This window comes from Oncorhynchus tshawytscha, linkage group LG16 (assembly GCF_018296145.1).
Source record: "Oncorhynchus tshawytscha isolate Ot180627B linkage group LG16, Otsh_v2.0, whole genome shotgun sequence".
NCBI classification, from domain to species: Eukaryota; Metazoa; Chordata; class Actinopteri; order Salmoniformes; family Salmonidae; genus Oncorhynchus; species Oncorhynchus tshawytscha.
In genome coordinates, this window is record NC_056444.1 from 33,343,037 (window position 1) to 33,367,803 (window position 24,767).

Sequence of the window (24,767 nt, forward strand, 5' to 3'; positions counted from 1 at the left end):
AAGCTGCCCTTCGCTTCAAACAGCTCCTTGAGGTGCGGTTAAAGCCACTCTGTCCTTCACCACCCAGTCCAGTGATCGAGGTGCACTGCCCTTGGATAGAGGGAGTGTTTTCCTCCTCTCTTTCTTTCCCTTCCTCCTCTGTTTATCTGTCTCTCCGTTCGTCACGTCCCTGAACCGGCTCACACAGACAGAGCTGTGTGTTATATACACACACAGACAGAAAGAGAATTTCCCCACCATTCTTAGTCAGCAGCTCAAATTGACCGTAGCCAGGAACCACAAACTATTCAACAATGACAGAAACTTTTATTTTAAAATGTATTACACAATTGAATAATGCAACCAAACCATATTACACACTTGAATCATGCAACAATTCACAAGCATGTACTGTATGTGCTGACAATTAAAGGGTTTATTTTCTCATCTGTAGGCTACATTCATTATATTTTAGCTTCAGTACAAAGCACAGTTGCTATATCAGCATGTCTTCTTCATTAGCCTATCAAAAATGAACAATTAACCCTCTCATATGAATAGAAAAGTGCAGTAGGCCTACCTTACAACATTACAACAAACCAGGCTTCATTTTTTATCAATATCATGCAAATCATGTGAGTTCACTGTGATTAACCGTTTTATATGGAAACCCACCCCCTCCAAGCAAAAATGCCTCATGATTTGTCAAAGTGGACAATTAGTCTGTTCTCAGTCTGATTACCACAGCTGCCGGTAGCCTAGAGAAGCCTATGCGCTCTGATCCCATCTGGACTAGGGGAAACGTCATGTTTTTATAGCCTCAGCTATGTAGTTGTAGCCTAAAATAGGCCAATTTATTTGTGTTCTGAGAAAATGTGATTGTGATCAAATGTGGTTTATATTGACACTTCGGTTGCCTAGGCTACCTAGGCCTTTTTAATACAAAATTATTGACTGGAATTAATCAATCAACACAATAGTCATGACATACTGTATGAGTATCTTTTTAATGACTTTTAATTACAGATTCGAAGAAGATTTGGAAAATGGGATTCACTAGAGACTTACTCATGCCAAGTGGATTCAGATTCAGATCAACTTTATTATCCCACCAAGGGGAAATTAATTTGGTCATGTGCTTACAAAGACAGTACATAAAACATGACACAGAAACTACACAAAATAATTCATTCAGAGCGCTATAGCTATACATTTTAAAGTGAAAGAGCAATATGCTGTGTATTCGAAGGACCAACAGACAATCTATAATACGGCCTAACAGCTGTTGGAATGAAAGAGTCCCCATATCTATCATAATCTACCCTTCTCCGACTACTGCTGAAACTGAATTTTGAGTGAAGGGGATGAGCACTGTCCTGTAAAATGCTTTCATGTTTTAGGAGGAGGAGTTTTGTGTACAGCTTGGTGGCTGATTCTTGATCTATACCAATTATTCTTCCCGCAGTCTTAATCAAGCGGTGAAGCTTGACTTGGTTTCGCACTCGCATGTTTTCCGAACATGCATATTAGTCCAAAGGACGGCACACTCCGCAGGACAGATTTATAGAACATCTGTAAGATATGGCAGTCGTTAGAATGGTTCAGTTTACGTAGGATACTATACTCAAAACAAGTTTGGAGCAAACCATGTCGAACTTAGTTTCCCATTTTTTTGCAGCTTATAACTTCTACCACGGACAGCTCCTCATTTAGGTACGGGTTACATATATTAAAGAGTTCTGACAATGTGTTTTCCAGGTAAGTTTTCAGGGAATATGCGTCTTTATAAAATTCTTCCTCATAATATGCCACAGTATGCCCTTGCTCTTCCCCGACTTCCATTGGAATTATCTTATGTCGTTTTGGTCCTAACGTATTTATTTGGTTCCAGAACTGTTGAGGATTTCTTGTCTGTATTTCCTCAAAGGTGTAATACCTGCCCTCTTTGATATCTCAGTTTGAATAATCTTATTAAGCATGCTGTTTTTTCTTCAGTTCCTTTAAATTAAATGTTTTCTTTTATTCCTATATTTACCCTTTAGAAAGAAGTGCTCAGCCTGGCTCATTACAGGCCATAGGTCCCTTAACTCGTTCCAATAAGGCTGTTCAGTTTGTAAATGTTCCTGGACTTGGAGATGTAGTCTTTATTCAAATGATTTTCCCCCCATTTCAGCATATATGACATCACAAAACGTTTCATACCATTTCTCTAAATCAAATTTTGGCTCTTGAAATCCTTGTGGCGTTTCGATGAGTTCTAACCGAGCTCTGCATGCTATTTCAGAACATGTCATTTGTAGTAATGGCACATTATTTTTAAATTCATTTAGGCCTATGCGGAGTATGTATATTTTGCCCAGAATGATAGAAAGTAATACCTGGTTGAGAAAGTTCATGGCCAACAGAAAAGGTCATAAATAAAAGAGACTGAACAGAAAGACAACTTTTTTTCTCCTTCAATTAAGTCAAAACATCCCCATTCTTCAATATCTGTAGCCGACTGTCTTTTTACAAAAAAAGTGTAAGTGTGAAGAGGCTCTTGGTGACCCTCTCAAGGTTTGGGGGGGTGTTTTGCTTGGTTGTTAAGGAGTGTGCCTTTGGGGGGAGAGAAAGGGAAAGCCCACTTCGTAAGGAGAGCAAGGCATCACTTGTTACTTCTTTCCTGTGCTTTCTCATCTTTCTATTCTAGTTAGGCTCACATCTATATATTTTCTCTGATGGCACAACCCCCCCATCCCACCTCACTTCCTTCTTACCATGCTTTAGTTGGGAGTTTGCCTATTCCACATCTGCATCCCAAGTAAGTAAGATGGCGCTGACAGATATGGCAGCTCTGCTTCTAGCTCCTTAGCAACTTTGCAGTATTTTGTTTTTTTGGGTTATTTCTTTACATTATTAGCCCAGATTTTTTTGGGGTGCTATTACATACAGTCGGAAATAACTTTGATATCAGAGCGGCGGTAGCTCGCCAGCAATTCGACCAAGAAGACGACTTTCCAGAATTGGATCCTTTGTTTGTACCCCCCAGGGCAATTGAACTTATTCCAGAGGCTGCCAGCGGAGAAGTGGTATTCGAAGGGGACTTATAGTCCGATTCAGGAGGCGTGCACTCCATCAACCGCTTTCGAGTATATTACTCGCTAATGTTCAGTCTCTGGATAATAAAGTAGACGAGCTCAGGGCGAGGATCTTCTGCCAGAGAGACATCCGGGATTATAAACATACTCTGTTTCAAACATGGCTCCCTTGGGATATACTGTCCCCATTCATTCAGCCATCTGGGTTCTCAGTACATCGCGCAGTAAGGAATAAAGAATTCTCCGGGAAGAAGAAAGGCGGGGGTGTGTGTTTCATGATTAACCACTCATGGTGTGATTGTGATAACATACAGAAACTCAAGTTATTTTGTTCACCCTACCTAGAATTTGAGGAAAACACTACTGTTCCACCAACACATTGACTTTAACCTCTCTTGGGTAGGGCAGTATTTGGATGACAAACGTGCCCAAAGTAAACTGCCTGTTACTCATGCCCAGAAGCTAGGATATGCATATGCATGGTAGTATTGGATAGAAAACACTCTGACGTTTCTAAAACTGTTAAAATAATGTCTGTGAGTATTAACATAACTGATACGGCAGGCGAAAACCCGAGGAAAATCCATCCAGGAAGTGGGATTTTTTTTGATGCGAGTTGTTTTCCATTGAATGCCTATTGACGATGTTGTGGGTTAGGGCCCAGATTGCAGTTCCTATGGTTTCCACTAGATGTCAACAGTCTTTAGACATGCTTTCAGGCTTGTATTTTGAAAAACGACGAGTAAAAATAACTTTTGGTCAGTGAACAGGGGAAGTATGCAGAGCTGGATTGGGCGTGTGACCATGAGCACGCCGTTCGTTGTTTTTCCTTTCTATTGAAAATGCTATTGTCCGGTTGAAATATTATTTAGACAATAGACAACCTGAGGATTAATTATAAACATCGTTTGACATGTTTCGACTAACTTTACCAGTACTATTAGGATGTATTCATCTGCATGTTTTGACCGCCCTGGAGCCAGTGGATTACTGAACAAAATGTGCCAACAAAACAGGGTTTTTGGGACATAGAGGGACTTTATAGAACAAAACAAACATTTGTGTAACAGGGAGTTTTGTTAGTGCAACCATATGAAGATCATCAAAGGTAAGTGATTGATTAAATTTATCACTATTTCTGACTTTTGTGACTCCTCTACTTGGCTGGAAAATGTTTGTATGCTTTTGTAAGCGGGGCGCTGTCCTCCGATCGCATGGCGTGCTTTTGCCGTAAAGCCTTTTTGAAATCTGACAAAGCGGCTGGATTAACAAGAAGTTAATCTTTAAGTCGATGTATGACACTTGTATATATTTTTTTACATTTGGCACTCTGCAATTTCACCGGACGCTACCGTCCCACCTGCCCAGAAGATAATACTCGCACTGGTAAAACATTGGACCATAGACCATAACTCACTTTTTGAAATGCCTACAAGGCCCTTTGGCAAATCTGATCACAACTGGTTTTCTCCACCCTTCCTATAGGCAGAAACTCAAATAGGAAGTACCCGTGCTAAGGTCTATTCAACACGTTTCTGACCATTCGGAATCCATGCTTCCAGAATATTTTGATCACGTGGACTGAGATATGTTCCGGGTAGCCTCTGATAATAACATAGACGAATACACGGATACGGTGACTGATTTCATCAGGAAGTGTATAGGGGATGTTGTTCCCACTGTGACTATTAAAACCTACCCAAACCAGAAACCGTGGATAGATGGCAGCATTTGTGCAAAACTGAATGTGGGAACCACCGCATTTAACCATCGCAAGGTGACTGGGAAAATGGCCGAATACAGAACAGTGTAGTTATTCCCTCCATATGGCAATCAAACAGGCAAAACGTCAGTACAAAGTGGAGTCGCAATTCAACGGCTCAGACTCAAGACGTATGTGGTAGGGTCTACAGACAATCAGACAAAGTGAAAACCAGCCACGTCGCGGACACCGACGTCTTGTTTCCGAACACGCTAAACCCCTTAGCCCGCTTTGAGGATAACACAGTGCCACCGACACGGCCCGCTACCAAAGACTGTGGGCTCTCCTCTGTGGCTGACGTGAGTAAGAGAATTGAGCTTGTTAACCCTCGCAAAGCTGCCGGCCCAGCGGCATCCTTAGCCACGTCCTCAGAGCATGTGCAGACCAGCTGGCTGGAGTGTTTACGGACATATTCAATCTTTCTCTATCCCAGTCTGCTGTCCCCACTTGCTTCAAGATGTCCACCATTGTTCCTGTACCCAAGAAAGCAAAGGTAACTGAACTAAATTACTATCGCCCCGTAGCACTTCTGTCATCATGAAGTGCTTTGAGAGGCTACTTAAGGATCATATCACCTCTCCTTACCTGACAACCTAGACCCCACTTCAATTTGCTTACCGCCCCAATAGATCCACAGACGAGAAGGTGGAAAGCTTCAAGTTCTTCAGCCTACACATCACTGATGATTTTGATATGCTCCACCCACACAGACAGTGTGGTGAAGAAGGCGCAACAGCGCCTCTTCAACCTCAGGAGGCTGAAGAAATTTGTCTTGGCCCCTAAAACCCTCACAAACTTTTACAGATGCACCTGTCAGGCTGTAACACCGCCTGGTATGGCAACTGCACCACCCACAACTGCAGGGCTCTCCAGAGGATGGTGCAGTCTGCCCAACGCATGACCGAGGGCAAGCTACCTGCCCTCCAGGACACCTACAGCGCCAAATGTCACAGGAAGGCCAAAAATATCATCGAGGACATCAACCACCCGAGCCACGGCCTGTTCACCTCGCTATCATCCAGAAGGCAAGGTCAGTACAGGTGCATCAAAGCTGGGACCGAGAGTCTGAAAAACAGCTTCTATCTTAAGGCCATCAGACTGTTAAATAGCCATCACTAGTCGGCATCCATCCGGTTACGCAACCCTGCACCTTAGAGGCTGCTGCCCTAGATACATAGATTTGGAATCACTGGCCACTTTAATAATGTTTAAATAATGTTTACATACTGCTTTACTCATCTCATATGTATATACTATATTCTGCTGTATTTTTGTCAATCTAATATTTATATATTTCTTAATTCCATTATTTTACTTTTAGACTTGAGTGTATTGTTGTGAATTGTTAGATATTACTGCACTGTTGGAGCTAGGACACAAGCATTTTGCTACACCTGCAATAACATCTGCTAAAAATATGTATATGACCAGTAAAATTTGATTTGATTTGAAATGGCACCCTATTCCCTAGTGCACTACTTTTGACCAGAGCTCTATAGCGAAAGGGAACAGGTAAAGGTTTAGTGTGGAACACAGTAAGATGACGAACACACACTTCCTTCTCCGTAACCCTCTGGGAATGTCTCATCCAAAAGCGTGTGTCCCAAAATAGCACCCTATTTCCTTTACAGTGCACTACATTTGACTAGGGACCATAGGGCTCTGCTAAAAACTAGTGCCCTATACAGTATGGAAATAGGGTGCCATTTGGGACACATCCAAGAGAGCTGAGACAGGAGCGCTTGTGACCGTGTAGAGTTCCTATCTGACCTCTAACCCAGAGGTGACAGTGACATCACCTAGGCCCGGTGACAGACGGGGCCAAATATGTCTGTAGACTTCCGTAGAGTGATCATGCTGAAGGAGCCACCGTGGACAGAGAGGTATTCATTTCCTGTGTTGAAGAGAAAGGCAGGATGCTGTAAACCAGCCAATCACCTTTGACCTGGCGTAGCTGTTGACGAGGCTGTGAGTGTGTGTCATTTCCATAACACTACCAGGGTTCTGTCACAGCTACACACGCGCTCGCTCCCACACACACGGCTTTGTGTGTGTATAGCTGTGACAGAACCCTGGTAGTGTTATGGACATGACATACACACTCACAGCCTCGTCAACAGCTACGCCAGGTCAAAGGTGATTGGCTGGTTTACAGCATTGTACCTTTCTCCTCCACTCTGTTCAACACAGGAAAGCTCTGTCCACGGTGGCTCCTTCCGACAGAATTATCACTCTACGGAAGTCTACAGCCATATTTGTCCTGAGAATGTTGTAAAAAAAATCGCATACAGAGGTCGGCATACACTGATCTGATTTTTAGCACAAAGTAGCCAGAATATCCCGTCTTTACTACTATAACAATTAAAGGTAGGCTCAGCGATATGACTTAGATGCAGAAAGGAAACGGGTCAATTTCTGCAACAACTAAGTGCATTAAAGCAGAAGGCTCAACTTCTCGGCTGTTTTGGTCCCTTGGCTACCTTGCTGTAACAGAGTGACGCAAACAGAGTGATGCACAGATACTGTGTGTGACTGTGAGAGCCAAGTGTTGCATCTCTCTCATACCAATAACTGCGGTACTTCTCATGGTAATGTCAGGTGAATCTACATTTAAGCAAGATTTTGCTTCATTAACAAATGAGCTGAATGGCATCCTTGCTAGTTTTTTGGGGGAAATCTGAACGCTGACAAACACACAAACAAACACTATTTTTTTTGTTCCCTTTTGAGATGGATATTGATTGATCCACATCCCTATTTAGAGCCAAGCGGCTAGATCGTAATTGGAATTGATTTCTTTCATTGATTTGTTCAGGACAGGTGCCAGCTAACGTCATACGGTGTTGTGCTTCTGTTCCTGTGTGTCCACTCTGCGTGGCACTGAATACCATGGGCTTGCGTCCCAAATGGCACCCTATTGCATATGTGGCGCACTACTTTTGATGCAAAGTATATTGAAAGCAGCTGCTTCCACACAGGTGTGGTTCCTGAGTTAAGGAAGAAATGAACATCCCATCCCATGGGTAGCGTCGTGTATAAAAAGGCCCAGTTGACCGTTATTTTGGCTACCATGTCTAGAAGAAATCATCAAATACGACACTTTATGTTGGTGTTTCCTTTATTTGGGCAGTTACCTGTATGTGTACTGTATATAGGGAATAGGGTGCCATTTGGGACACTCAGTATGTTCTGCCCCCCACTGCACTACACCTCTGTGGTCTGTCTTGTAAGAGTTAAAGCTGAAGAACTCCGTCCTCCTTTCTTCCTCCCCATGCGGTCGCTACTTCCTTGTTCCCTCCCTCCCTCCATCTGCTCTGGGATAAAACAAGTAGTTCTGCAAACACTGATTTTAATTTCCCCCCTGACCGACCCTGCGCTCCTCAGAGAGACGGCAGAGATCCTGCTCTACACACACACACACACACACACAGACACACCTCAATGTCCCGGACGAATCCCTAACCTCCACAGGAGAAATTAGTGTTTAGTACGCATGTAGAAAAAAACAATTGAGCACAGATGCATCTTTTTGAGTGTACTCACGACACAAACAAATATGGAATTATCTGATTCCTTCCCACTTGGTGGATACGTAGAATGCAGCTCTGTGTTTTGATATTGAAATGGCATGTGCAGTCAGATCGGTTTTAGTGTAGATAATTCCTGATACCTAGTGTACACACTCATACTAAATACCACACAGGTCCTAATATAATTTAGGGTCTGGTACCACAGACACTCGGAGAGCTTTTGTAGAGGAGAGTACCGTGATTATGGAAAGGAGGCTGGGAACATGCTCGCTGGACATGGCACCCCCCCCCGCATCCTGCCCTTATCTAGCAGAGATCCAGAGCTTTCATCCTGGCTAAGACCTGGGGGAGGTTGGCCTGGCCTCCACTGGGCCGGCTGCTGCTGTTGGCCCCCTTCCCTCTCCCCCTGACCCTCCATTCCAGACCCCCCTCCGTCCTCCTCCAGCCTGTGTCTACATCCCAACTGGCATCCTATTCCCTATATAGTGCACTACTTTTGACCAGACAATAGTAGTGCACTATGTATGGAATAAGGTGGCACTTGGGATGCAGCTCTTATCTTTCAGCCCCAGATGAGCACTCTCACCTACAGGCGGGATTACATGTCTCTCACCAGGCCTGTCTCTTTGTGTGGTTGCTGTACAGTTCTCTCCCTGTAAGTCCTCCTGCTGTTTGAAGGTTCTGTTTGTTCTAGCTCTGCGTGAAGCACCAGGTTTTCTTGATAGATTTTTTTTTTTACTATGAAAAGAAGCAGAGAATCAAGAGAAGCCTCCTCTCTCTTTATTCCACTGACTGAGACAAGACCAACACTGCTCCATCTGCTTCATCTAATCTTATTCATTGTGATCTAATAGGAAAAGCTGATCCTAAGTCAGCACTCCTATTCTGAGACGCTCCATACACACTACCCCTATTTATCGGTTGCCTTGTGGATGAAGATAGAATTAACACAATTCAGTTAATTTCATTCTCTGTAATTTCTTGTACTGTTTGTTCTTGTTTATTCAGGACCTCTGCCTTGGGACAGAGCCATGACCAGTCTGGAGCCAGACAGAAGACTGGACTCCACACTCTGACTGAAACCTTCAAGCACAAAGTAAGTCGGGCCAAAACCATAACACGATCAAGGGCCAAAACAGTGGAGAGAGCGAGAGGAAATGCATAATCCTAGACCACAACATTGTGCTTGATATGCCCGTTCTTAACTGGGTTGTCATTACAACAAATTATAGGCCTATGTTCCCACATGTCAACCAATCAGGAAGACATCAGATCAGCGGCCGGTCTGTGTATTGTTTGGGCGACTGGCTGCTGTCCCTGTCTGGTTGTGTCTCAAACGACACCCTATTCCCTATATATTGCAATACTTTTGACCAGGGCTCATTTGGAGCTCATTGGGGACTCAGCCTCTGTCTATCTGTCTGCAGCACAACCATGCTTACATGACCCATTGACCGCTGGGCCTTATCCATCCACCATCCATCTGATCCATCCGGCCTCCTCAGCACATTCCATTCCACGCGGATGGATACGTCAAGTGAACCGGTCCGAGTAGAGCACTGCCGTAACCCTGGCGACCTGGTTGTTAACGTAAACACCAGGCCTGACCTTTCACCTCTCGGCCTTACCTACTTATCTGGGTAACCCTGGGAAGGTCTGGCCTAGGTGACATAGCCACGGTTTCCTGGTATTTCCGTCTCGCTTTCTGTTTATCTGTCTGTCTCTCTCACTCTCTATATATTCGTCTACTGCCAGGGAAGCCCTGTCCATCTGTCCTCAGCCCATCCCTGACCCCTAAACCCTGGTAGATTTTGAAGCCTTGCACTAGATTAAGTGTCTCCGTTTGTGACCTCATGTTCCCCTTGAGACTTGGGTAGCGATGTCTCTACGGGGAAAGACGAGGAATATGATGCTGATGTAGAAAGCTTGTTAAATACAAACGTAGTATATTGAGGTTAATTCATACAGTATAAACACATTATCAGAAAAAAATTAATGGATTGCTGGCAAATGTGTTTTATGTCAAGAGTCACTGCTCATACTCATGTTGCTAACCTGCCCTGTATGAACATTGTTCTCATCCTTGCATGTGTGCTCACATAATCAAAATGCCCTCCAAAGGAATGACAACCGCAGAAACAACAACAACGAAGCTGTCATATGAGCCCATGTTGGGAGGAGCAGTCAGAAATCTGTGGGGTGGGATTCATGTTGGGATAACTCCTCCTGCTTTCTCGCTCCAGTTAACCCCACCAGCTTGCCTCTGGGCCGACCCCGTGTTTGTCTGCTGCTGCTCAATGCTGTGCTCATGTCATTATCATCCGACGCAGGTGTGCAGGGGAGACCCACCTAATGCACTACTATATCACCATCCCCCTAATTCACAATACACTAGCCCCTGATTCACCACTACACCACCCCCTGATTCACAATACACTACCCCCAATTCACCACTACACCACCACTAATACCCCCTACCATGAACTGAGAGAGTGGACGATTTGTTACAGGGATTTACTGCCTATTCACTATCTTTCTCTCTGCCTCTGTTTTTCTCTACATTTTTCCATTTCTTTCTTGCTTGCTCTCTCTTTCTTTCTCATCATCTGCGTAGCAATAATGTGATTGACACTGGGGACCTTAACAGTGAGGCCCCTCCCCCCAGGGCAGGTCGACATGTGGCTAATGGGGGGAGGAGGGATGGAGGAGGGAGGGTTTTTTGGCATCCTCATTCTGCAGAAAGGGACGCACACTGAGGAGAATCCCTATATGAAAGAGAGAGAGGGAAACCAGAGAGGGAGAGAGAGGGGCCTGAAAAAAGGCAGAAGAGGAGAAGAAATTAGGTAGTTATTGAGGGGGGGTGAGGAACAGGGTGCAAAGCAAGACATGGAAGGTAGAGAGGAGAGATGGAAGGAGGCAGTTCTTGAATTTGTGGTTTAAACACACACTGACTGGACAACAGGATGTAGCTAGCCTGAGGCTATAGTCTTCATCAACACCACTCCAGTCCTCCTGTCTGTCTGTACCACCAGTGTACTTCCTGTGGCAGCCCTGGGCCTGGTCTGGAAGGTCATCTGATGGGTTTTCTTAAAGCAGCACACACATCCTCTGGAGGCTAGGGTTGCGTCTCAAATGGCACCCTATTCCTTATATAGTGCACTACTTTTGACCAGAGTCCCATGGCCCAGGGGGCCAGGGTTCTGGTCTAGAAGCACGGTTTCGACCATTTCTAAAGTCTTGCTTCGGTACTGCAGTTTAACTGACGTCCGGTCCAGAAAGACAATTTCCATAGACGGCCACATAGAGAAGTCAAATGAGAAAATTCCTAATAAGACACTTTAGGCATCATCTTAGTGCACAAAACATCCATTGAATTATTCAAAGAATTGTCGCGGAGGACAATTTTTTCCCCCATCCCTCACAGCCGAAGATAGCATTTTAAATTCATCCAATGTCTACCATGTTCTGGGATGGCGTGACGACGTCGTCGCTGCTCCCTGTGAGCACTGAGTGCCAGTGCGCAAGTGAAGTCGGGCCGTGTAAACCGGATGCAACCCGGATATAGACGGTGCATGAAAATCGGCATATGCAAACGCAAGTAGATTACGTTGAAAACAACGGTCGGACATCTTGGACGCAGTCGTCAGTTCTTTTGAACCTCAGTGTTATGGACCCTAGTCAAAAGTAGTGCACTATATAGGGTGTCATTTGGCACGCACTCTAGGAGCGTAGCTGCAGCTACTCCTCAGTTATAACACAGCAGCTGAAGTGGTGTAACATTGCTATCAATTCTGATCAACTCAGAACACTGAACAGTTAGTATCTACTCATTTTATTCTCCCGCATTCTCCATTCCATCTCGTCGTTGTCTTTGGTTCGCAAGACTGAGTGAGAACAATCTTTCCTGTGAGAAGTCATCAGTCTGATTCAAGCAGACAGCAGGCCCACACGCTGCCTGTGGTTGGTTGCTCGGCTTCGTCTCGGCAGCATAGCTTTCATAGTTCTATAAGGAGTTTTCGGGAGGGAAGGTGTGAGGCCCCACTCTCCTTTCTGTGGGGGGTAGGCTTGGTGTCAACAGACATCTTTGCTTTGTGCCAAACTGAGGGAGAGGGAATGAGAGGGAAGGGGTGAGTCTATATCGTGCCCCCCTTTTATAAACTCCCTCCCTTTTATTCCCTCCCTTTCTCTTGGGATTCAACTGTAAACTCAGAGTTGATGGGAGGAAGGTTAGCCTGCCACTGTCAAAATCACTCTCACACGAACACACACACACACACACACACACCATTTGAACCCCCTTCATGTCCTGGGAGCATCCTTGATATCCCACCTCACTACTCTACTGAACGCCTGGCCAAACAGCCAAACTCACAGTTGAATTGGAATCGACTAGCCAAACAGAGGGGGAATATTTTCAGTTGCATGGAGTTAAGATGCTGTGTGGACACTGTATACATATTCTGCTCTCACTCAGAAATACTTCCAGGTGTTGAACAATGTGCCTTTGACTCTTTTTTTTTCTTGTTTCCCTCTTTTGAAATGAAAGCAACCTTTGGTTCAGCCCATGTCCTTTGAAAGTCGATAGAATGGTTGGGTGTAGGTTACGTGGGAGAAATGATACTGTGAAATGTTTCCCATTTTATTTCAATCTAGAGCCTGGTGGTTATTCTGAATGTGGCTGGTATCTTGCACAGACACATTAACCCACAGTAAGGCTGGTATTGAAAGTTGGATACATTTTGGGGTGAAAATTCAACTCCTGTCAAAATCATTAGTTTACAATCACGTCCAGTCAACATTCCACTGTAATTATTTTTAAGCAGGTATGTGGATATTTGTTATACTGAAATGGAACTACAGTACAGATGTCAAAAACCTCCAGATAAAGTTCATTCACCTTTTATTAAATAGTATTAACCATTTACCTGGACACCACTTAGTTTGTTCAACCCTTTCTTGGGATTTTTATCTTCGATGTCCAGAATTACAAGCCTACTTTAAAATCGTAATCCCTGGTGTTGTACTGTGAAATATCATTACTCAGTATGGGACATTAGGGTCTGAGAATGGGGGGTCTTTGTCAGTGAGGCTGTTTTAGCCCCACAGCCAGGGCCTTACTAATGCTGGTCAGGAGAGAATGAGGAGTGAATATCACACACACACACACACACACACAGAGAGTAACCCCTCTTAATGTGGTGGTAAAGCTCCTGCCGGTCTTGCCCTAGGGCAGCTTTCACACTCTACTGACTGATCCGTCCAGGAAGTACAGGGGGCTACAGGGAGGTTGGTGGGAGGTACAGGGTGCACCCCGCCGAGCCACAATGGTAACCAGGCTGCACGCTGGGCCCAAATCAAAGGGGGCACTCCATCTGTTCCTGGGGGTAGATTGTGTGTGTGTGTGTGTGGGGGGGGGGTCAGTGTGCAGGTGGAACCACATGATACTAGTTATTGTGGAAGCCTTAGACATGTTTGTGTTAGTGACAACGTCTGCCTACCTCTGTCTGTTTCTCAACTCAGGATGTATCCCAATGGCACCCTATTCCCTAAATAGTGCACAACTTTTGACCAGAGCCCTATGGAACCTGGTCAAAAGTAGTGGGCCATATAGGGAATAGGGTGCCATTTGGGATTGCAGCCTGTGTCTCATCTAGACTATGAACCGCTGTGTAACGACCCCATTAACAACACTAAGGTCAACCCTCCTGTTGAGAACATAATAATTGGGGACTGTGACCAAAATGCTACGTTGGGGAATACTTCGCTAACTTGACTGTTGTTGTTGTATTGACAGACGGAGACAGGTCTAGGTCTAGACCTCCATGCCAGGCCAGATGATGAAGAGCCTCCAGTTCAGAAGCATCGCCCCCAAGGCCCCAGCAGCGGTGGTTCCCTCCCCAGCCGCCATCCTGTCCTGCCAGCACCCCTCTGCCCTCCCGGAGGCAGCCTCCACAGCCGTCAGCCCCAAGTCTATCCTGGTCCCGGCCCAGAACTATGCCCTGATGCAGGTGGCAGGGCAGGAGGGTACCTTCTCTCTGGTGGCCCTGCCGCCCTCCGTATCCCCTCAGTCGCCGCAGCAACAACAGCAGCAGCAACAGCCAATCCAGAAGAACCTGAAGCTGCCCATCCCCAGGTACCAGCCAATGAGGACCAAGAACACCCCGGAGAGGGTCAAATCAGCCACGCCCACCGCCGGTGGCAGCGCCAGGGGGGTGAGGACACCCACCAAGGTTGCATTGACAACCCGGGACCATCGGTCAATAGCAGCCATAAAGAAGAAGTTGTCATTGGCTGAGCCCAAGGAGGAGCCATCAGAACAGGTCATACTGATCGACGACTCAGCCTCCTCTGAGCTCTCCGCCCTCACAGCCCTGCTCCCAGACAACGCCATGCTCTACACTGGCTCTCCGCTGGAGCGAATAGCAGTGGTGGACACCACCCCCGACCACCGGTCCACTCCTGCCCACGCTCCCGGCCCTGTCACCAGCATGCTGCAGAACCTCCACTACCCATCTGGTGGCATTACTAAAAGTTCCCCGGTCGAAACATCACAGGATGAGAGCAGCGGTAAGGTTGCTATCAGGCCGTGCCAACCCAAGCCTGTAGCCCAACAGCCCCATCCACAGCCAGCTAGTAGCAGCATCACTGTCCTCTCTCCAGCCATCTTCAGCAAAGCTGTCCAGATCATCCCCTCCCCACCCAAGGGCAAGCTGCCCATCCTGCCCTACTCCATGATGAAAAGCACCCTCATACCCACCTCCAAACTCAACCTCAATGCCATGTCCCCCAAGAAGGCTTTCCCTAGCCAGCCCGACCTCTCCCCTTATCCCTCTGATCCCCAGTCCAAGACCCCGGAGACTGCTGAGGCCCTATGTCAGAACCACATGCCAAACTCCCTGCTGCAGAGCCAGCCTCAGGCCAAGACCACAGGCGCCCTGTCACTACTGGGAATGCTACAGATCCAGAAACCATCAGGCAAGAAGAGGGGGAGGAAGAGGAAGACAATGGAGGACATTCTGGCCTTTGAGGCGAGGAAGAAGAGGTCCTTGTCATTCTTTCGGAGGAGGGTGCCAGAGAAGCCTTCTGTCTCAGCCGTCATCTCCTCCCCGCTGTCTAAACAGCAGAGGGAGGTGGACATCTCTAAGAAGTACCGCAGCATCAGACCCAAGCCTCACCACATGCTGCTGATGGAGACTGTACCCCAGCTGGTCAGCCTGCCCTCCCTCACCTCCTCTGACAGGCTGGATTCAGAGCTCCTCGTGGGGCATCAGCTCTCTGCCGAGGTCCTGGAGCCTGGTCCTCCCCAGCCCCAGCCAGCCTCTACCCCGCTATACCTGAAAGGGGGCCCTTCTCATAGGGTCTACCTGGGCAGTAGCCAGCCCCTCCACCGCTGCCCTACCTGCAGCCGCTGCTTCCAGTTCAAACACCACCTCCAGAGCCATATGAACAGCCACACCAACAGCAGGCCTTACCTGTGTCCTGTGTGTCGTAAGGCCTATGCTCACTCTGGCTCCCTCAGCACCCACATGAAGCTGCATCACTCTGACGGGAGACCGCGGCGGACGCTTCGCTGTGACTTCTGTGAGAAGGCGTTTGGCTACGTGGGTGTGTACTTCGGCCATTTGAGGGAGGTGCATAAGGTCATCCTGACCGTGGAGCCGTCCGTCAGCCAGCATGAAGACGACGTGCCTGTGGAGGGGTGGGTACCTAAATATTCAGCATTATTAGCAGTACCTACATACGGTTAGGAATTGAAAACCAGTCAACGTGTCGAGAAATGCTAGATGCAAAAAAATAAGGTGAACAATGTAATAGAACAGATGTAGACAGACGTGTTCCTCTAAGAGGTTTGCAGAAAATCTCACCCCCTCCAGCGGGGAGAGCAAACCTAAATACTCCTTATCTGTTGGTTGTCTCATCCTTCCCTGTCCTGAGTCAAAACATTCAATCAAGGCTGAGACCTAGAGGTTGAATAGACTATACATTTGAAATGTCTTAATTGCTTAGGGACACCCATGGCCCATTTTTTTTATTTTGTGGCTCAAGGGCCCAGATCTCAGTTACTAAGACCTGCTTTGTGGTGACCTCTGGCCTTAGAGGGTACTTGGAGGCCAAATTCCGATAGGGAATAATCAGCAGAATATCTTAACAATACTGGTATATTTATCTCATCAATAGGACTCTTGAGTCTTGACGTTTGGTCACTGTGACCATTGAATGTCTTAGAACAGTGGTTCCCAAACTTTTTATAGTCTCTTCAAACATTCAACCTCCAGCTGGGTACCCCCTCTAGCACCAGGGTCAGCGCACTCTCAAATGTTGTTTTTTGCCGTCATTGTAAGCCTGCCACACACACACTGTACGATACATTTATTACATTTATAACTTAAGATAGATTTTTTTGTCACAACCCGGCTCGTGGGAAGTGACAAAGAGCTCTTATAGGACCAGGGCACAAATAATAATATAATAATAATCAATAATTTTGCTTTTTATTTAGCCATCTTACATATAAAACTTTATTTGTTCATTGAAAATTGTGAATAACTCACCACAGGTTAATGAGACAGGTGTGCTTGAAAAGATGCACATAACTCTGCAGTGTTGGGTTGTATTGGAGAGAGTCTCAGTCTTAAATTATTTTCCACACACAGTCTGTGCTTGTATTTTGTTTTCATGCTAGTGAGGGCCAAGAATCCACTCTCACATACAGTTGAAGTCAGAAGTTTACATACACTTAGGTTGAAGTCATTAAAACTCGTTTTTCAACCACTCCACAGACTTCTTGTTAGCAAACTATAGTTTTGGCAAGTTGGTTAGGACATCTACTTTGTGCATGACACAAGTAATCTTTCCAACAATTGTTTACAAACAGATTATTTCACTTATAATTCACTGTATCACAATTCCAGTGGGTCAGAAGTTTACATACACTAAGTTGACTGTGCCTTTAAACAGCTTGGAAAAGTTTTCTTTAGGAGCTTCTGATCTAAAGCAATGAGATAATTGACATAATTTGAGTCAATTGGATGTGTACCTGTGGATGTATTTCAAGGCCTACCTTCAAACTCTGTGCCTCTTTGCTTGACATCATGGGAAAATCTAAAGAAATCAGCCAAGACCTCAGAAAAAAAATGTAGACCCCCACAAGTCTGGTTCTTCCTTGGGAGCAATTTCCAAACGCCTCAAGGTACCACGTTCATCTGTACAAACAATAGTACGCAAGTATAAACACCATGGGACCACACAGCCATCGTACTGCTCAGGAAAGAGATGTATTCTGATTCCTAGAGATGAATGTACTTTGGTGCGAAAAGTGCTAATCAATCCCAGAACAACAGCAAAGGACCTTGTGAAGATGCTGGAGGAAACGGGTACAAAAGTATCTATATCCACAGTATAACGAGTCCTATATCGGCATAACCTGAAAGGCCGCTCCGCAAGGAAGAAGCCACTGCTCCAAAACCGCCATTAAAAAAGCCAGACTACGGTTTGCAACTGCACATAGATCATACTTTTTGGAGAAATATCCTCTGGTCTGATGAAACAAAAATATAACTGTTTGGCCATAATGACCACCGTTATGTTTGGAGGAAAAAGGGGGGAACTTGCAAGCCGAAGAACACCATCCCAACCGTGAAGCACGGGGGTGGCAGCATCATGTTGTGGGGGTGTTTTGCTGTAGGAGGGACTAGTGCACTTCACAAAATAGATGGCATCATGAGGTAGGACAATTATGTGGATATATTGAAGCAACATCTCAAGACATCAGTCAGGAAGTTAAAGCTTTTGTTGCAACTGGGTCTTCCAAATGGGCAATGACCCCAAGTTACTTTCAAAGTTGTGACAAAATAGCTAAAGGAAAACAAAGTGTAGGTATTGGAGTGGCCATCACAAAGCTTTGACCTCATCAATCCTGTAGAAAATTTGTGGGCAGAACTGAAAAGGCGTGTGCTGTCAAGGAGGCCTACAAACCTCACTCGGTTACACCAGCTGTGTCAGGAGGAATGGGCCAAAATTCACTCAACTTATTGTGGGAAGGTTGTGGAAGGCTCCCCGAAATGTTTGACCCAAGTTAAACAATTTAAAGGCAATGCTACCAAATACTAATTGAGTGTATGTAAACTTCTGACCCACTGGGAATATGATGAAAGAAATAAAAGCTGAAATAAATCATTCTCTACTATTATTCTGACATTTCACATTCTTAAAATAAAGTGGTGATCCCCCTAATTGATCTAAGACAGGGAAATTTTTACTTGGATTAAATGTCAGGAATTGTGAGAAACTGAGTTTAAATGCATTTGGCTAAGGTGTATGTAAACTTCCGACTTCAACTGTAGGTATGTGGTGGCAAAGGGCATCAGTGTCTTAACAGCACGATTTGCCAGGGCAGGATACTCTGAGTGCAGCCCAATCCATAAATCTGGCTGTGGATTCTGATTTAAATTACATTTTCACAGAACCGCTTGTTGCAATTTCGATGAGGCTCTCTTGTTCAGATATCGGTAAGTGGACTGGAGGCAGGGCATGAAAGGGATAACAAATCCAGTTACTTGTGTTATCCATTTCAGGAAAGTACCTGCGTAATTGTGCACCAAACTCAATCAGGTGTTTCGCTATATCACATTTGACATTGTCCGTAAGCTTCTTCATTTGCACACAAAAATCATACAATGATGGAAAGACCTGTGTCTTATTAATCATAACCTCAGTTTTGTCCCGCATATTGAATATAGTTGCGGAGAGTCCCTGTAATCCTAGATTCAGATCATTCAGACGAGAAAAAAACATCACCCAAATCGGTCAGTCGTGTGAGAAACTCGTCATCATGCAAGCGGTCAGACAAGTGACAATTATAGTCCGTAAAGAAACTTTAAGCTCGTCTCTCACAAAAAAAAAAAACTTTGTCAATACTTTGCCTCTTGATAACCAGCACACTTCTGTATGTTGTAAAAGCGTTACATGGTTGCTGCCCATATTGCATGGCGCAGAAAATACACGAGAGTTCAGGGGCCTTGCTTTAACAAAGTTAACCATGTTCACTGTCGTGTCCAAAATGTCTTTCAAGCTGTCAGTCATTCCTTTGGCAGCAAGAGCCTCTCTCGGTGGAAGCTGCAGTTTACCCAAGTAGCGTCGGGAGCAACTACTTGCACACGCGTTACCACTCCTCTATCTTTCCCTGTCATGGTTTTTGCGTGATCAGTATATATACCAACACATCTTGACCACCAAAGTCCTTATGATGTCACAAAGCTGTCCAGTACGTTCAAAATATCCTCTCCTGTTGTCCTGGTTTCCTGAAGAGGATGTCTTCCTTAATTGACCCCCCCCCCATGAACGTAATGGATATAAACCAGGAGCTGTGCCAGGCCCGCCACGTCTGTTGACTCATCCAACTGTAACGCATAGAATTCACTGGCTTTTATGCGAGGCAGTAATTGTTTCAAAACATCTCCTGCCATGTCAGTGATGCATCGTGAAAGTGTTGTTTGATGAAGGCAATATCTGTATAGTTGTTTGGGCCTTTTCCCCCAGCATTGTCCCACCCATTCCCACCCATTCCCGCTCTGTTGTTCGGTGCTTTCCCGGGTAAGGGGGCAGTAGCTCTTCGGCTGCATCAGATTCACAACTGTCAGTGCCCATGCTGGCTTGGCTAACAACAAATGTAGACTTACTGATGCTAGCATTGGATGTGGTCATGGAAGCAGAACAACTTTTGTCTTCGACAGGTGCAGGAGTAGTACTGCTGGTAGTAGCAGTACTACCAGTAGAGCTGGTATGTGTCTCTATGGACGCGGGCCTTACTTTTTTAAAACCATTTATCATTATCGAGCCAACGGCTACTCGGGTGAGGAAAAAAAAACTCGCCCAAATGTATATCCCTGTTGGAAAATATAAATGGACTGTTTGAAAAGAGAAATACCCCAGTTTTGGAATACCTGTCTTAGAATATTGTTAGCTTCTCAGCACATCAAAATAGAACATTCTGGCCCTTCACTTTTCATAAAACACCAGTTCTTCCTCCCATCATATGTCTCCATGTTGTTCGTGTCTCCAGGGCCATGTCTTCAGACCTGGGGGACGAGCAGGGTCAGGAGGAGCGCGAGGACCCAGTGGAGCTCCAGATCAAGTGTAGCCGTTGTCAGGCCATCACCCCCACCTTCGCCGACATGAAGCTACACCTGCTCTATGTGCATGGGGAGGAGGTCCAGGTGCGCCTGCGGGATGGGGCTGGGGGGGTGGGAAGGTCACTGCGGGGGGGCCGGGAGGCAGAGGATGAGCTGGTGAAACACGCCGCCCACTACTGGCGCCAGCTCAATGAGAAGAGGAACCTAGTCCGGTGTGGGAGCTGTGATGAAGAGTTCTTCTCCTTCTCCAAGCTGAAGCGTCATATCCTCTCCCACCACCAGGGGGGACCGGAGGATGATGGAGAGGGGGAGCCAACCGGCCCCTCAGCCCGGGGAGGGAGAGGGGTCCTGAGGCAGGGATTGGTGTTTAACTGTTTGCTGTGCAGCCAGGTCCTGGACAGTAAAGAGGAGGTGATGGAGCACTGGAGAGGCCACCACCACTGTGAGGAGACCCAGGTACTCTGGGAGGCCCTCGGCTCCTACTCGGGGGAAAGGGAGATGGACTCGCCCGACCACAGCACATGTTAACATGGCACTGGACACGTTCTAGGTCGTCTCTGTTGCAGTCACGCTGCACATCTCAGAATATTGACTTTACTTATTCCTTCTAGCCTCTAAGGAAGCAAATTGCCAGAACAGTGCATTTTAAAAGATTGATATATCATATCAACGTGGTTTCTGAGATGTCAAAAAAACACTTCTCCAGGCATTGTGAGATCTTATAATCGGGGCGGGCTGACTACAATAGATATAACCTCGAACGTACCCACTATTTGTGTCTGTCTGAGCCGATCATGCGCTGTGTGCTGCTCTCAAACACACCCAGTTAGTCCCTATGCACACTATCCAGCCGACCCCAACCATGCAGTACATTTCCAGCTACTATGGTGGCTAGGTAACCACTAACCAGGCAAGTTCAGCTCACCTCAGTATGGTGAAAGGGTATTAGTCCATACAGAGGTCAGTTATCGCAGAGTTTAGTTTGTTAGAGAATCCACTTGATACATTACAAATTATTATTTTGGTTTTTTGTGGACTGCACTGTGTTTTGTGTTGATTTTGTGTTGATTTTTTTCTGTTTTAATAGGATTGGGTTGTTTTGTATTGAATATGTACAGTATATACAGTACCAGTAAAATGTTTAGACACACCTACTCATTCAAGGGTTTTTCTTTATTTGGACTATTTTCTACATTGTAGAATAATAGTGAATACATCAAAACTATGAAATAACACATGGAATAATGTAGTAACCAAAAAAGTGTTAAACAAATCAAAATATATTTTAGATTCTTTAAAGTAGCTACCCTTTGCCTTGATGACAGCTTTGCACTCTTGGCGTTCTCACAACCAGCTTCATGAGGAATGCTTTTCCAACCTTCTTGAAGGAGTTCCCACATATGCTGAGCACTTGTTGGCTGCTTTTCCTTCACTCTGCAGTCCAACGCCTCCCAAACCATCTCAATTTGGTTGAAGTCGGGTGATTGTGGAGGCCAGGTCATCTGACGCAGCACTCCATCACTCTCCTTGGTAAAATAGCCCTTACACAGCCTGAAGGTCTGTTGGGTCATTGTCCTGTTGAAAAACAGATTATAGTCACACTAAGCCCAAACCAGATGGGATGGTGTATCGCTGTAGTGGCCATGTTGGTTTGGTTAAGTGTGCATTGTATTCTAAAAAAATCACAGACAGTGTCACCAGCAAAGCACCCCCACACCACCTCCTCCATGCTTCACGGTGGGAACCACACATTCGGAGATCATCCGTTCACCTACTCTGCGTCTCACAAAGACATGGCGGTTGGAACCAACAATCTAAAATCTGGACTTTCAGATTTCCACTGGTCTAATGTCCATTGCTCTTTTTTCTTTGCAGCAATTCGACCATGAAGGCCTGATTCACGCAGTCTCTTCTGAACAGTTGATGTTGAGATGTGTCTTTTACTTGAACTCTGAACCATTTATTTGGGCTGCAATCCGAGGTGCAGTTAACTGTAATGACCTTATCTTCTGCAGGAGAGGTAACTCTGGGTCTTCCTTTCCTGTGGCGGTCCTCAAGAGAGCCAATTTCATCATAGTGCTTGATGGTTTTGCGACTACACTTGAAGAAACTTTCAAAGTTCTTGAAATTTTCAAAATTGTCTGGCCTTCATGTCTTGATGAACTGTCATTGCTCTTGTCTTATTTGAGGTGTTCTTGCCATAATATGGACTTGGTCTTTTACCAAATAGGGCAATATGCTGTATACCACCCCTACCTTGTCACAACACAACTGATTGGCTCAAACGCATTAAGAAGGAAAGATATTCCACGTGACTACCTCCATGAAGCTGGTTGAGAGAATGCCAAGAGTGTGCAAAGAGTGGCTACTTTGAAGAATATCAAATTAGTTAGTTTAACACTTTTTTTGGTTACTACATGATTCCATGTGTTATTTAATAGTTTTGATGTCTTCACTATTATTTCTACAATGTAGAAAATAGTCAAAATAAAGAACCCTTGAATGAGTAGGTGTGTTCACACTTGACTGAGTGTGTGTGTGTGTGTGTGTGTGTATATAGATATCTGTTTGTTAAAACTATGTAAATAAACATAATACTGGTAGAAACACAGGCATATTGTCCCTAAAATCTATTGGCCTTGAAAACAGTCATCCCATCTATGGTAAATGATTGACTGAAGTCTAAAGTCTAGGTTGTGGCTTTAGGGACAAAACTTTCCAATTCAACTGTGTGTTACAGTAGCAGGATCCTCTCTAGCTATTTTGACCTAAAGAGGATAACCTTCTCAGTACACCAACACCTGACTGAAACGTCTGAGGCCTTCTGAAAAATTCTAGTCTCGAGATCGACCCATACATCTGGCTCATAACCAACATCGACATTTAAACAGATTCTATATTATTATATACACTGAGTGTACAAACATTAAGGACGCCTTCTTAACATTGAGTTGCATCCCCTTTTGCCCTCAGAACAGCCTTGATTCGTTGGGACATGGACTACAAGGTGTCGAAAGCGTTCCACAGGGATGTTGACTCCAATGCTTCCCAAAGTTGTCAAGTTGGCTGGATGTCCTTTGGGTGGTGGACCATTCTTGATACACACGGGAAACTGTTGAGCGTGGAAAAACCCAGAGGCATTGCAGTTCTTCACACGCTCAAACCGGTGCGCCTGGCACCTGCTGTCATACCCCGTTTAAAGGAACTTGAATATTTTGTCTTGCTCATTCACCCTCTTAATGGCACACAACACACAATCCATGTCTCACTTGTCCCGAGGCTTGAAGTGGATTTAACATCAATAAGGGATCATAGCGTTCATCCGGATTCACCTGGTGAGTCTTATCTAGATTTCTGTTTGTGTACTCTGTGGTAATGGAAAAGGGTGAATGATAGGATAACCACTGGCAAAACTAGATCTATTTGTTACTATTACATTATGAAGAAGTTATGAAAGCATTGAACGAATGCTGCTAGCTATTATTCAGTATAAACCTGTGGAATTGGGGCACCTGAGGTCTGATGTTCTAGAGACTGAAGTAAGCTTGCATGCATGTTTTATGCCTATTTGTGATTGGAACCCCAGCAGAAAAGCCTGTTTTCTCTTCTGTTTGCTTCTTACAAATGGGGAATGTTCAGTGTTGTTTCCTGGTTGGGATAGTGAATTTGTTAAAGGGGTCGTAGATGTGGTTTAAACTGTGTAACCTTTTCATACAACAACCAAAAATCACAGGGTAAGTTAAGTGAATGTACCTTGAATGTTTCAAAACCCTACCAAATTCTCTCTCTCTATATATATATACATATATATTAACTATAGATTAGATTATATATAGACATGTATAAATACAGTATATTGAGAATATATATTTGCATAGAATATATAGTGAATATTCTGCTTTGTTCCAATGGAGGAAACAAACTAGATCGGATTTAGTCATCATCAAACCGGCAACTTAAGCTGAGTCTCCTTGCTTGTCTGACACAAACCAGTTGTGCATTCCAAATGACACTGTATTCCCTATATACTGAAGTGCACTACTTTTAATCATGGCCCCTAGTGCTCTCTTCAAAAGAATGTAGGGAATGGGGTGCCACTTGGGACACATGTCAGGAAGAAGCAACAATGAGAAAGAACTCTCCTCCCTTAGTGAGGCTAGACTTGCAGCACATACAAATCAATGGTGTGAAAAGTAATCACATAGCTAATATGTCTTTCACAAAATGGTGACTGTGTTGACTGGCTGAAAGTGTTTGATTGTGGCTGTTTGTGAACCTAAAAACCTTA

General features: G+C 45.0%; 1 protein-coding gene across 1 annotated transcript in view; it reads left to right on the top strand.

Moving 5' to 3' along the window:
• Nucleotides 1-21,663, top strand: part of LOC112215603 (zinc finger protein 438) — a 90,718-nt gene extending 69,055 nt beyond the window's left edge. The window contains exons 3-5 of the mRNA XM_024374763.2: nt 9,357-9,444; nt 14,143-16,047; nt 20,410-21,663. Coding sequence (XP_024230531.2) covers nt 14,171-16,047; nt 20,410-21,007 — 2,475 coding nt within the window. The 5' untranslated portion in view covers nt 9,357-9,444; nt 14,143-14,170 and the 3' untranslated portion in view covers nt 21,008-21,663. The remainder of the gene's footprint in view (nt 1-9,356; nt 9,445-14,142; nt 16,048-20,409) is intronic.
• The last annotated feature ends 3,104 nt before the right edge of the window (nt 21,664-24,767 follow it).